The sequence below is a fragment of the Falco punctatus genome (genome assembly GCF_963210335.1).
Source record: "Falco punctatus genome assembly, chromosome: 10".
In the NCBI taxonomy this organism is placed as follows: domain Eukaryota; kingdom Metazoa; phylum Chordata; class Aves; order Falconiformes; family Falconidae; genus Falco; species Falco punctatus.
Genome location: NC_137590.1, coordinates 9,564,713 through 9,578,097, shown reverse-complemented (window position 1 = coordinate 9,578,097; position 13,385 = coordinate 9,564,713). Strand labels below are relative to the sequence as shown.

The 13,385-nt window shown below is 39.8% G+C and overlaps 1 protein-coding gene across 2 annotated transcripts in view; it reads left to right on the top strand.

The window, feature by feature from the left end:
* BCAS1 (brain enriched myelin associated protein 1) overlaps positions 1–13,385 on the top strand; it is a 72,519-nt gene that overhangs the window by 32,936 nt on the left and 26,198 nt on the right. For both annotated transcript variants that reach the window (XM_080405244.1, XM_080405243.1), the window contains 5 exons: positions 492–647; positions 1,217–1,261; positions 6,008–6,148; positions 9,302–9,337; positions 9,677–9,880. In XM_080405244.1, coding sequence (XP_080261370.1) covers positions 492–647; positions 1,217–1,261; positions 6,008–6,148; positions 9,302–9,337; positions 9,677–9,880 — 582 coding nt within the window. The remainder of the gene's footprint in view (positions 1–491; positions 648–1,216; positions 1,262–6,007; positions 6,149–9,301; positions 9,338–9,676; positions 9,881–13,385) is intronic.

The window sequence follows — 13,385 nt, the reverse complement described above, 5'->3', positions numbered from 1 at the left end:
ACTTTGGGTTGTTGCTTTTTTCCTTCTTTTAATATGTACCATGTTTGTGTTTTTGCTAGATAAAAATTATTTCTGGTATTGCAGAATACAGAGTATCGGAAGCAATCTTTGTATGGTATAATCAGACACTGAGCCATCAAAAGCCAAAATCTCAGCGCCTGTTCTGATGCACAAGTTCAGCCTTGAAAAGAGAAAAGCAGTGTTGTTTGGGACGCTGTGTGCAACTTTACTTGTGTTTGTTATACTTGGTAGCTGAGAACAATGTTCCTCCAACCAACGGCAAATGCTGAATATATTAGAAAAGAGGGGAAAGAGATGCATAAATGCTCAATTGTTCTAAATACGTAGGCTGGAGAAGTATGGTTGGAATTAGGGTTGTGACTCTCAGAGCAACATAATGCAAGTCACAAATGTTACTTTTGCATTCCATTGGAAATTAAGCAAGCTAGGACTGAGGAAACTCTGTGCAACCCCCCCTTCTTTTTTTCTAGGACATAGATGACTGCAACCAAAAAGACCTACGGCAGGACTCGGCAGGTGTCAACTGTCTCACTGCTGAGCAACCTGAAAAGGCAGAGGTAAAACAAGACAACCTCCAAGCAGCTGCTGCAACAGATAACTCTGTCATGAGTTTCCTTAAAACACTGGTAAGCTTTTGCCTTTCCTTTTCATCTCTAGGCTGTGCTTTAAATTGCTTATAAAAATCCCATGTGAACATGTTGAGCTAAATGTAACATGCTCACTGTCACAGGCACTGAGAAGTAATGAAGCCAAACAGGTGCCTTAAAGAAAGACTTGAGAGTGACAGAGATGTGTAGGTACTGTGCAGTTACAATCAAACGATGATGACCTACTCTGGAAACTGCCTCTTCTGCACAGATACTGGTAGACCTGGAGGTATTTAGCTCTTGAAGTTTCATCATGCAGAAAATCCTTATTTTGTCATATCTTTAAAAGTTTATGTTCATGGATTAATGGAATGGTCAAGCTTGAATAATGTATCTTTGGTCTAGATATTTTGCATGTTAGCCATTGGCTTTAAGTTGTTTTTGAGACATGTTTGTATTATAAATTTTCTCCTGTGCTGGGGGGGAGCAATATTTATTTTTTTCACCTTTGTGCTAGAAAATACTGCTAGTTTCAAACATATGATCTTTCAGATCTTTTGAAAGACTGTGTTGGGTGTGACTATTTGTTTTCCTCAAATACATTTAAGGTCTCCCCAAGCAAAGCTGAAGCCAAAAGTGATTCTGAAGACAAGGTAGGCACATTCCTCATTCTGTCACTGGTCACTAGATGTTTCTGACAGGTATTTCCTCTTCATTGTGTTGCTTGTTCCCCAGTTGATGTTATCATTTGAAGTAAGTTAAAATATTTTCCCCCTGAATAAATTTGAAAGGAAGATGAGCATAAAGAGTGCAGTTTTTCATACCATATGTTACAATCAAGTTCCAAACTGTAGCATTTCCTGCAAGGCTGGTAACAACCTGGTAGTGCTTTTAGTTATTACTCTGACTTGTCCTTGATCTAAAACTACAGGTCCCTGCAGCAAGATCCTCTTGAGTCCACAGAAAACTCCACTTGCTCATTGAGCTGTGCTAAGCTGCTGGTTTTTCATTTCCAGTTGTGTATATGCATGTCTCCTTTATGTCCCCACACCTGCTGGTGGGGGGACAGGCGAGGTGCCCCTGCCTGTGGCAGCTCTGTGGCTTGGTGGGCAGGAGCCGGCTCCCACGCCCCTGCTCGGCTCTGCAGCCACAGCTACTGCTGGTCACCCCTTAGGGTGCAGGAGAACAGGCGAGGACCAGCTTCCCACTGGAATCAGTCAAAAACAGGAGGAGGAGATCCCAGTGCCTCCTCTCTGGGACTCTCCAGGCTGAAGCACCCCTGTGTGGACTCTGCCGCAGTCATTGCGGACAGGCTGCTCCTATGAGCAGCTGAAACGTCAGGAAGGCAATGGAGCTGCTCTGAGCAGGACTGCGGCTGGGATCGCTGTCCTGCCTTGGCTGCTCAGGATTCTTCCCTTTACATGCGGAGATGAGGATCAGGGGGGTTGCTTAAGCACCATGAATTGAACACTTGAGCTGTTCTAATACAACGCATCGGGCTGGCTCCAAGTGTGTGTGAGGCTCCCACTGGGAACTGAAACCCACATGGGCTAGACAGGTACAGGACCAGTCTGAGAAATGCTCCTCCATGAACAGGCAGATGTGGCCTCTTGCTTTCCTCTCTGCAAACAGTATGTTCTTGGATTCCACTGGCAAAAGGAAACTTGTTTTTAGTGTCCATGTGCAGTGATGTTCCTTCATATGTGAATTCAGGAAAGCTTCATTATTATGTTTTTCATTTGCTGTCAGATATATTGAAAATATCAGACTGATCCAACATTTAACAAACTTGTGGAAATTACCACCACACCACCCAAAAAAAGTGGAAAAACAAACTGTAAAATTTAAGTTGAAAACATAATCTTCTAAAATGGAAAAATGTAGGTGTTTAAACACTTTTCTCCCTTTTTTCCTTTTCTGTTAGTGCCAAAATTTACAATAGTTTCAACAGAAGCAGAAATGAGACAATTTTTATGAAGCTGCCTTCTATCTTCTAGTGTTTCAGTGGCTTACAGGAACATCACTGCGTAACCAGGAACTTCCAGATTAGATGTCCTTACACATTGTTATGACTATAATAACTAAAGCTTTTCTTGCAATGCCTGTGATAAAATTTAATTAACACATAAAGAATAAAACACTAGAAGAGAAAATAGTCTTTCCATGCAACTATGTTGCCAAAACCACTGTAGGCACAACTTTTTTCTATCCTTTTTTTTTTTTCTTTTTTTATCCTTTGTCTTATTCAATTATTTTTTTATGTAGCCTGGTACTAAAATGGTGAGGTCAGTCTTTCCAGAAAGCTTGGTGAGTACGTGAGAGATACACACCACTCCCCGATTATAGCTCAATAATTCCGGAAATCATCAGCCAGGGCTGTGGTCTCCCAAGATATCCAGAAAAGGCAGTTATCAAATTCCACTCTTTCAGTGAGACTTGTAGCTCTTTCAACAACTCCTGAAAAATCCAATTGAGCAATCCTGTTTGCATACCTGCAAACTTTATCATGTGCACCCATGTGCTTCTATAACAGGTGACTGTTGGTGGTGGTGTACTGTAATTTGGAAACAAATATGCTGTTTGGGTTTGGTTTGCTATCACACCTGCGAGGGTAAACAAATCCAGATGACTAGCAGGATATGCAAACTCATTATGTAGTAGTTGAATGGGAGTTGCTTTTTTTATGAAGAATTCCTTTATCTTCACTATCTTCCTGACACAAAGAATGACATTTTCACTATATTAAAGGAAAAACATGTTTAAAAGGTTAACTTATCAACTGTCGTATAGAAAAGCTGCAGATTTATCAGCTGTTACATATAATGAAATAATGGTCATTCTTCCCCTGAGAAATAACTTCTGTCTTAACGGTAAAGACGTGTTCTTAAGTGAGGCTTTCCCCTTTGTGCAGTCTGAGCCTCTCCTGAGTGCCATGGGGCTTTCACGGGGTTTGGCTGGCACAGGGATCACTGTGCCTTTGAGTCCTGGTCACACTTTCATTTCAGCTGCTGGTGCACCCCCTTGGCAGGGAGGAGCTGGGGTTTAGCATGCAAGGGCTAGTATGTGCCCAGTGTCTCTCGGCAGTGCTCTTCCATGGTGAACAGGACAGACAAGCTTTCTCATGAATCTGAGAAACAGCCACAGCCCACTTGAGCTTTGCAAAGCACGGCAGTGTGCTCCCTCCTGCTGAAATGCAGAGGTGTGTGAGGCATCAGTGACACTGAACTGGGTTGGTGTTATTTTTGTAGCAACATGCTGTCATTAGCCGTTGCCTCTGGCTTTAATCAGCTGGCTAAAGACACGGATGCTTTCAGCAGCCTGTGCACACCCTTAGTGGTTGTCATTTCATCTATGTAAACACAGGAGTTTAATACGAGTTGAGTCATACTTCCTTGGAGTAATTGATCTATTGCAAGTTTATACTAACCAATGTGGCATTTGGATCAGATCTGCCCCAGACCACCTCTTTGACCTTTCTGTAGCAGATCCTGTCTTGTTCCCACATTGTACGTTTGGGAATACTAGGAATGGTACAGTGTACTGCAGGGGGAAGTGGCCAATTTTGTTGTGACTGGCCACAGCCTTTTCTCAGTACAAAGCACTTTGGGAAGATGCAACGGCACAGAATGGGACAGTCCTGGAGAGCAAGACCCCAGCTTCACCTACTCATACCTGTTACGTTCTGTACTGTGGCCTTTTCCTCCTGCCTGATTAGTTGTGGTCAGCCACAGGGCTTGATACTTCACCTTGTAAATGCCATAGGCTGATTGTTTCTGTAGTTCCTGGAAGTTTTTGTCAACTCACTTTAAAGCTTTTTACTGGTTGAAAGCTTTTCTTTTTGCCTTGTTCAAGTATAAAAGAAAACAGAATGAAGCTTGCAAAGGGACAAGCTAATTACCTGATGGATGAACACTTGAGTCATTTGCATTGAAATATTTTTAAAATTCTTTATTTCTTTGCTATATATTGGTCTGATTCTTAATTAAATCGGGAAATACATTGCCTAAAGGAGATTGGAGTCAAGTCCAGGATACTAGCAAGTAGTGAGTTAAAAAAAAAATACATCCACCTTTGTACTAGGTAATGAAAGGCACCTTATTGTTTTTAAACCTGACACTGAAGAGTGAAGAATGCTACCCTGTATTGTCTGCGATTAGTCATATGTTATGGGCATACGTACAGCGCAGTCACCATAGAACACACTCTTGTGTTAACTTGTTTCTATGTGGAAGCTCAGTTAAGCAACCTTGCACGCTTCTGGTTTTGTGTGTGTCTTTTTTTATTAATGAAAAGATGGAAATGGTGGTGAAAGAAGGAAAAAAAAAAGCCTATTTTTTATTACATGAAAACTTAAGTTTTTTTTCCTGCACTGACAAATCCAGAAGGTTGTGTTGAAGACTGGGGGTGAGGGGGGGACAGCAACAGTGACTTGAAAAGCAAAGTTTTGAGAAGGTACTTCATTAAAAAAATATTCCAATTCTGTGAAAAGTTAAATGGAACATTTTAGCAAATGCTATTCGGGTTTTTCCAAGACTTGCAGAGAAGCCACGTACTTGAACAGGGCCACCTCTACCCTCTCAGCAGGGTAATTGACTCTGCCTTGAGCCACAGGCAGTCTGCTACCACTTTTAAAATAGCCCGATGCTGCTTTTTCCCCATATAGAAAGCTGTCAATGTTTCCTTATTTCATAGCCCTTTGTAGTGGATTTTTCAATGTGTTGCCTAGTTTTTTTTAGAGATCTGGTCTCTAACATGTTTTGGGAATCGTCGTTCAAGTTAAATGCCTCCTGCAGATATTTAAAATGGAATGAAAAGGAAGCAGTGCTCATCCAATACTTTTAGTATCAGTCTATCATTACTATTTTTCTGATACTTTCATTTCTAACTAATTTCATGAACACTAGTGCAAACTTGAAATAGTTTATGTAGCATATATTATGAATATTCATACTGCCTCTTTCCTGAATAATGCATTATGCAAAACATTTTCAAGTCTCTATAACACTGCAATAAAAAGAATGAAGGTATTTTCAATGATTTATGTATCTGCCTATTTTAACACTATAATCTCCAATTCAGTTACTCACGGTAACTAAAACACAGAGGTCTCAGTCTTTGTGGGATCTGAGTCTCAACTGAATGAAGATTTTTAGGGGGCAAATTGTGATTTAATTTTGAGTCAACTGGATTGCCTTAGCTTTTATATTTATTTCACTACTCATGTGAAAGGAAGTCTAAGGAGAACTGAGCAATCGCTCAGAAGAAAACATTATTTACTGTCGAGAGCAAAAAGGAAATGTTTGGATTTGATACTACATGTGTGAGTAGTTGAATGTCTTCTGTGGATCAAGAAAGAACTCTGCAATAAGTACTTAACTTCAAATGCTCTTGTACAAAAGGGATCAAAAGTGGAAAAAGGACATGGCGGGCAACCTGCTCCGAAGACATCAGCAGAATCCCAAGCTAAAGGAGCCAAGAAAAAGAAGGCAGAAAGTCCCAAGCTAGGACACAGTACTTTTAGTAAACTCTTTAGACATAAGGTCTGTATGAAACACTAGCATGAGCAGAACCCTGAGCAGTAACAGATGGCTCCTCTCACAGAGTGAAGTTGTTTATTTGGTGACTGAAATCAGCATCTGGCCAGCTGTGCAATGCTCTGAAATCAATGGCATGAGCATTTCTGTGCCATGCCTTATGAAAATGATCTTCATGTGCAAAGTTTCTCTTGTTATACCATCTGTGAATTCAGGATTCTGAAACAATTCCTCTAACCTTCCCTGCTACGTGCTTCCCAGTTACACTTGCTAATGCTGACTAAACTTCCCTGGCCACTTAAAAATAAAAGGTACTGACAAACAATGAGTTCTGCAGGCATGAATGGTGCCTACAGTTGTAGGACAGGTTTAAGAGTTCAGTCCAACTACAATTAAGGCTTTATGATCCACGTTGCCTTACCTATTTTGACCACATGCCAGTGCATGTTGGTTTGGTGAACTGGGGCATCAGATACGGCACAGAGAAAGTGAGAATTCCCTTCACAAATATTGCTTTTCACTGAAAACAAGAAAAGTAGTCGTTTATTGAATCCAAAGTTTAGTTTGGAGGGGAAAAGTCTGGTTTTCAAGGATACTTTTAAATTGTTCAAAATGCACGCTTTTCGTGCAAATGATTGCTTCAGAGGACATTAGCTTTTACCTTTATATATATATTTATATCTCACTGAAAAATCTTTGGTCTCAAGGCCTGTATTTGGGCATTTCTGCATTCTCTGAAGATAATCTGCCATGATATTCTGTGGCAGGGAGGCAGAGAATTGTAGCTTTTTAGCCCAAAGAATGCAGAAGCAGAGACCCTTCTACTGGGGGAGGAAAGTAATTAATATTTAATGTTCACTCAAAACACCCACATGGAATTTCTGGTGAGTAGGGGGCTTTATAATCAAAGGCCCAGGTCAAAGGGAGTTCTTCAAGCTATTTTCAAAACAAAAATGTTCTTTCCACGGTCTAATTTTTGAGATAAAAATGTCATCTGTATATTATTGAAGGAATAATAATCTTCCCAATGGTTTTAAGTCTACAGTTCTTGCCAACAGCTTAAAGTTAAGATCTTGTATATACTGCATTGATAGCTAATGGTTTTGATATTTGATACAATTAAAATATTAATTACTTGTTCATAATCAATTAGGGCTTCCAAGTAAAAAAACATACCTGGCTAGCACTTCTTAAGGTGCTAAGCCTTTTCAAGAGTTCAAAATCTTGCAGTGAGTTGTTGGGAAAGATAATTGGGTTTCATTAGGCTGTTCGATAGAATTTGTAACAGAGCCTTGGTCTGGAATGAAAGCAGTTATCTTGAAGGAATGCAACAGCACTAAAATTTTACATCAATAAAATCTATCTTATGAAATGTCATTACTTTTTAAACAGTTTTTTCTTGTTTCTAAGTTTATTTTCACAGTTTGCTTTCAACATACAAAATACAGAAGCAATAACTAAGGTATCATTTATGACATATTAAGAATAAAGGAGATGGATTAAAATGGTGCCAACAGTTTGCTTGTAAGGCTGGTTGAAAGTGGAAATTCAAATCAGAGCACTGATGTGACAGGCAAGCACTAAAGTTATCACCTCTAGTAAAAAAAAAAAGTTTATCTCTTTTCATTTGAAATGCCTTAGCATGATGTGTCAACTGGATGAATAGGTAATGAATTCCTTTATTTGAAATTATCATTTTAATGTATGTCTCATATTTAATTTTAAGCAGTTCACTGTCTCCTCTGAAAGTTCTTTCCCTGCAAGTCTTCCAAAATGCACTTCTCCACACTTTAAGTATAGATTGACTATTAGGTTAACAGAAACATTGTTTTTCAGTGTCCTGTGTTTACATGAGTATTAACTTTAAAGCAATTTGTGAATGTTGTTTTCAAACACCAACATGCATCCTGGTATAAATCCATAATATAAGCTGATGCAATGTGATTTGGCCATTTGAGCTGAAAGGCTGAGTTTGGGTGGCACTTGACAGTTGGGTCCCTGTCTGTTCTTTTATGCACATCCATGTATATTTGCCTTGCATTGCATGCCAGTTTGGTAGTACAACCATACTGATTTATGGAATTTTTACTCGGAACAGAAGGGTTAATCACTTATTGTCAGCACTGGTATTGAAGCCAGCTCATGGCATTGTACTACTTCTTACCGCTTGCTCTGGGTCTTGTTCATTAGAGCTAACCACAAAAAGAAGTTCTTGGCTCCTGCAAAATATCTCTCACCTATTCTTTTAAGAAATCTGCAGAGCGTGTGGCAGGCTGCCTAAACCCGGGGGTGCTGGACTCACGTTTACTTGAGTTTGTGGCTTGCTGCTCCTCTCTTTGTACTGCTCAGACACTCATCTTCAGCGTAAGCCATGCTGGGTGTTAGGATTGATAGATGCTGGTATGTACCACTGGCCGGGAAGGAGTTTAACAAACTGGATCCATCCTGGCTTTTTGTGTTTTGGTGAAACCAGGACGCCCATGACTGTGAATGATTTTTTTTTTTTTACAAAAGAGTAAATTCAAAAGCATGAGTGGATGGACTAAAGCAATCTCCAGCACCTGCAGAGCGGCTTTTTGTAGAGCTGCAACTCCTGCTTCTAAGTTATAAAGCCACCGCTGTTCTGTGTCCTTCATTTCCAGGCAGTCATCTGCCTATGTTTTGTATCCCAGAAAGCAAAGTTTCCCGTTCTGAAGGTGATGTTAGCACGTCCCTGACTGGTATGCAATTCCTGCAGTGGAAAAGACCCAGCTCTGGCTCGTACATGTGCACTGAAAGCTGTGCACCAGACCCAGCTCAGAAAAATATCTGCTAGTATCTTAAAACCCTGGGTAATGTCTTACCTGAAGAAACTGGGAATCCATACATAAATACATATATTTCTACAGCCGCTGAGGACTGCAAGCAGAGCAGCGTGAGCACATAGCAGTTCCACACAAGGCTTCAGTGCTGCTGCAGGTAGAAGGATGCAAGCTGGCAGTCCCTCCAGGCAGCCTCGCCTCTGCCAGAGATCAGTTTCCATGGTTGCAGGAGCCAGGACTTTCACAAACATTCACTAAAAATAAAATAATTTGTGACACAGACAATTCCTGAACTGTGTAACTGTGAGCACTGACGCTGCCAGAAACAGACTTGTCTTTGTGTTTTGTTTCCCTTCAGGCTGCAAAAGAGACCCAACAGACAACTAACACCAAAGTGAGTAGGATGATTCAAGTTATCTGTATGAATAATGCAGTTAAAGGGTAATTATTCTCGCTGTCATTTTCAGTCTCGCAGACAGTGTTTTAATTTCTTTATCAATTAATCAACTCTGTTATGAAGGGTGGGTTGATATGTAATTTGCTTCCTCTGTTCAAGACATTACTTCATTCGAAAGGACAGGGATGCAGCCCGTAAGCTGCAACTTGTTGCCTTGTGTGTCCTGTGCAGCGGTGGCCTGCTGTGCACTCCTGTACAAGGTGGTGCCCCAACTCGCTGCAGGTATCTTGTTCTTCACATCTTTCCAATAGCCTATGTGTTCATGTTTCTTTCTAGAGCACTGAACAGCAGCCTGTTACCTCTGTAAAATCAGACAAAAATGTCCCTTCCTCTCAAGAGCCGCAGACAACTAAGCAGAATACAAAAGCCCCCGAGCCTGCAGCTCAGCAGCAGGCAGTGGCCAGTGAAGCCCCCAAAGATGTGACGAAGGAGAAAACATCGTCCACTCCTATGCCACTGAGCAAGCTCTTTTGGAAAAAGGTACGTCTGGATTTCAGAGCTGGTCCATCCCACAGCTCCATCCTCACACAGTGTCTAGTTATTGCTAAATACGGAGTTACAGTAAAGCAGTCAAATCTGCACAGTTGCATATATCCCACGTGTCAAATGCACAACAGGCTATGCATGTACAAATGCATACGTGAGCTTTGGGCAGTCACATATGCACACAGGTTATAACAGCAGTTGGGCTCCTGCAGAAGAATCTCATAAAACATAGTATTTTAAACCTGCCTATAGTATTTTTTTAGTGCTGTTATGGAAGAAGAAATGTTATACTCTGTCAACTTAACACATTTATTAAAAACCCCACGAAGATTATAGTATTCTTTACCAAATTATGTCATTAATAGAGATATAACCATAAAAACCTATTTCATTTTCATGAGAAAGGTTTGCTTTAGTTCTAAATGTCAGAAAACCTGGAATCTGGTGGGTCTATTCTTACTCAATAGAAAAAGTTGCATACCAGAGCGGATCAGTCTTTAATTTTGAGGACTGAGGTTGATTGCTTGGGAAGAAGTATTTTTCCTCAGGTTAAGTAATGATTTTAACCAAAATTAGGACTAACTTTGAAAACACGGTTCCTGTTTTCATGATCTGTGTGTTTTACAAGCTGAAGGATAATTCTTTTCTCATTTAATTTAAGGGAAGAGCTGTATTAAACTTCACTGAATCACTGTATGTTGAATAACTGCTTTCCTGGGCTTCTGTTCAAGTTCAAATCCCAGAAAAGAACTACTTCCAAACGCACAGATGCTGACTGAGCAGCTAGCCCTGCAGCTTCTTTAGCTGTATTTCCCTACTGAGCAGTGGTGCTAGAGATACAGTTTGGGTATGTTACTTATATTAAAAAAAAAAAAAAAAACCACTAAGGTCTTTAGATATTTACAGAATAAACATGCATGAAAACAATCTAAGCTTGAAACATTTGTAACTTGGGACTTGATTTCCTGCGGAATGAGGCAAATCAGGTATTTAGAATGAAAGGAAAGTTGTGAAGAAGAGGGAGAAGGATTTTTTTTGTCTAGTTACTGCTACAGAAACCTTCTCCTCTGAGTAGCCTGGCGCATTTGAAAACAGGGATGGGAAGCAGGATGTATGCTGAACGTCTGGCAGATGGTTGTATGTAGTTTCAGCATAAATTTGGAAGTAATAAAGCTGGTCTGAACTTCAGTAATTTCATAACAAAGTAACAAGGTCTTTTGTGCTTGAAAAAGAAAAAGCATCTAAGAAGGGAACGTATTCTTGCAGAATAATAGGGAAAATCATTCCTGTGGAGGAGAAATTGGTAATGATGGTTGATTTAAAAAAAAAAAAAACTGATAAGGTTTTGGTAAGATTTCAAAACCTTAATTTGAAAGATTAAACCAAACTAATGTAGTTATAGCTATTTTACTGCTCTGTAATGTAGGTTCTGCCCACAGTGAGCACCAGTTCCCTATATCTTGCATTACAGCTAAGCTAAACTAGTTTTAAGTACCTACCCTGTGTTTCTTTAACCTTATAACAATCTTCATGTGAAGTCCTGGGATCTCAAACATCTCAGGGGTGTAAAACTTGTACCAAAATTGTCTTTCACTTATGTTTGTTCATAATGCTGTGTTAAATTTATCCTACATCAGTAGCAGCTGCTTATGTCAGTGTCATGGTTTAACCCCAGACAGAAGCTAAGTACGCACAGCTGCTCGCTCTCTCCCCCCACAACAGCAGGGCTGGGAGGAGAACTGGGAAAAAGGTAAAACTCATGGGTTGAGACAAGAACAAGTTAATCATTGAAATATAATAACAACAACCATAATGAAAAGGATAGGGAGGGAGAGAGGAATAAAATCCAAAAGGGAAAAAAAATACCCAGGTGATGTACAATTGCTCATCAGGCACTGACCGATGCCCAGCCATTCCCTGAGCAGTAACCAGCCCACTCCCCCCAGTTTATATACTGAGCACAATGTCCCGTGGTATGGAATACCCCTTTGGCTAGTTGAGGTCAGCTGTCTTGGCTGTGTCCCCTCCCAGTTTCTTGTGCCCCTCCAGCCCTCTGGCTGGCCAGCCCTAGGAAACTGAAAAGCCCTTGACAGTATAAAAACCACCCAGCAACAGTTAAAATCATCTGTGTGTTATCAACGTTATTCTCATACTAAATCCAAAACACAACATTGCACCAGGTATTATTAAGAAGAAAATTAACTCTACCCTAGCTGAAACCAGGACAATTCATTGAATGGAACTACAACTCCAAGCAGGTTTTGGTTGCTACCAGAAATATTAAGGGCTAGTTAAATAATTTATGCAAATGCACTGAGCTATAATAGTATGTGAAATCTGAATTCTGTAAAAGGAGCCCAGTTCTGCTTAGTTAGAACTTCTTTGGTCTGGAATCATGCTGAGACCAAATGTTTTTGCAAGTTTTCTGCTTTTCTGGAGTAAATTTCTGCAGCAGAGAAGTGAATTTGGTCCTAAGAATTAAAAAAAAAAAAACAAACGTGCCTGCTTGAGCATTGAATCCTTACCTATAAAAGGCTGATGTTGCTTTACTGGATTTTCTTGACAGAGAATAATATTGTATTTCCTTTGATGAAAGACCCTGGTGACCCAGTCAGCTTGAAGCTAAAAAAAAATGATGATAGATGTAAAATAAAATAATAAAAAAAAAATCCTTAGACTACAGGTTAGCCTCAAACTCAGCTTGGTTTGAAGATTCTGTCTTTTTTTCTGCAATGATTTTATCTTTCTTTCTGGCACACTTAATGTACTGCCCTTTTGCTAGGACAGAGAATCGAAGCTAGCAACTGTTCTAAATAGGTGTATGATGCAGAGTCACATGTAGTTTTCCTTTTGAACTAACAAATAGCAAACACAACACTCAATAGATCCAGGATTCAGATCCAGATCCTCTCTTTCCAGGCAGTCTCTTAGATATCTATCTTCTGATGAGCTTTCACTTCAAAGTAAAGTTAATGAAGTGCCTGTCAACACATTGCAGTTAATGCTGCTGCTCTGACTACAGATAAAAAAATATCTAAAAGAAAAAAAAAATCCTTATTCAGCTCCTCAGATGGAAACCACTTTGACTGTATTTGCCCCATTTCCTGATCAGTCTGCACAAAATTGTCATAACTGCTACTTAAATGTTTGTCATGCTAGCTTTTGGGTTTGGGTTGGGGGTTTTTGTTTGTTTTTTGCAAATGCTGAGGAATATTAATAGAATAATACAGTTAGTAGTTTCCAATATTTGTGTTGGAAACTTGGTTTCAAGACCTTGTAGATATCTGATTGGGGCAGAGAAACATGACACTTCATTTATATCTGATCAAAGCAGGCCAGTGAATGATGGAGGAAAATGATTGAGGGAGTATTATTTCAAGTGCTCTGTGAATTATCTTTAAAGCGGATATATTTTTTAAAATCCAAAATTTAAGCTACTGCAATTCTGTTGCCATACAAACGCAGAAAAATCATGCCCTTTTTACTGAGGGATATTTAT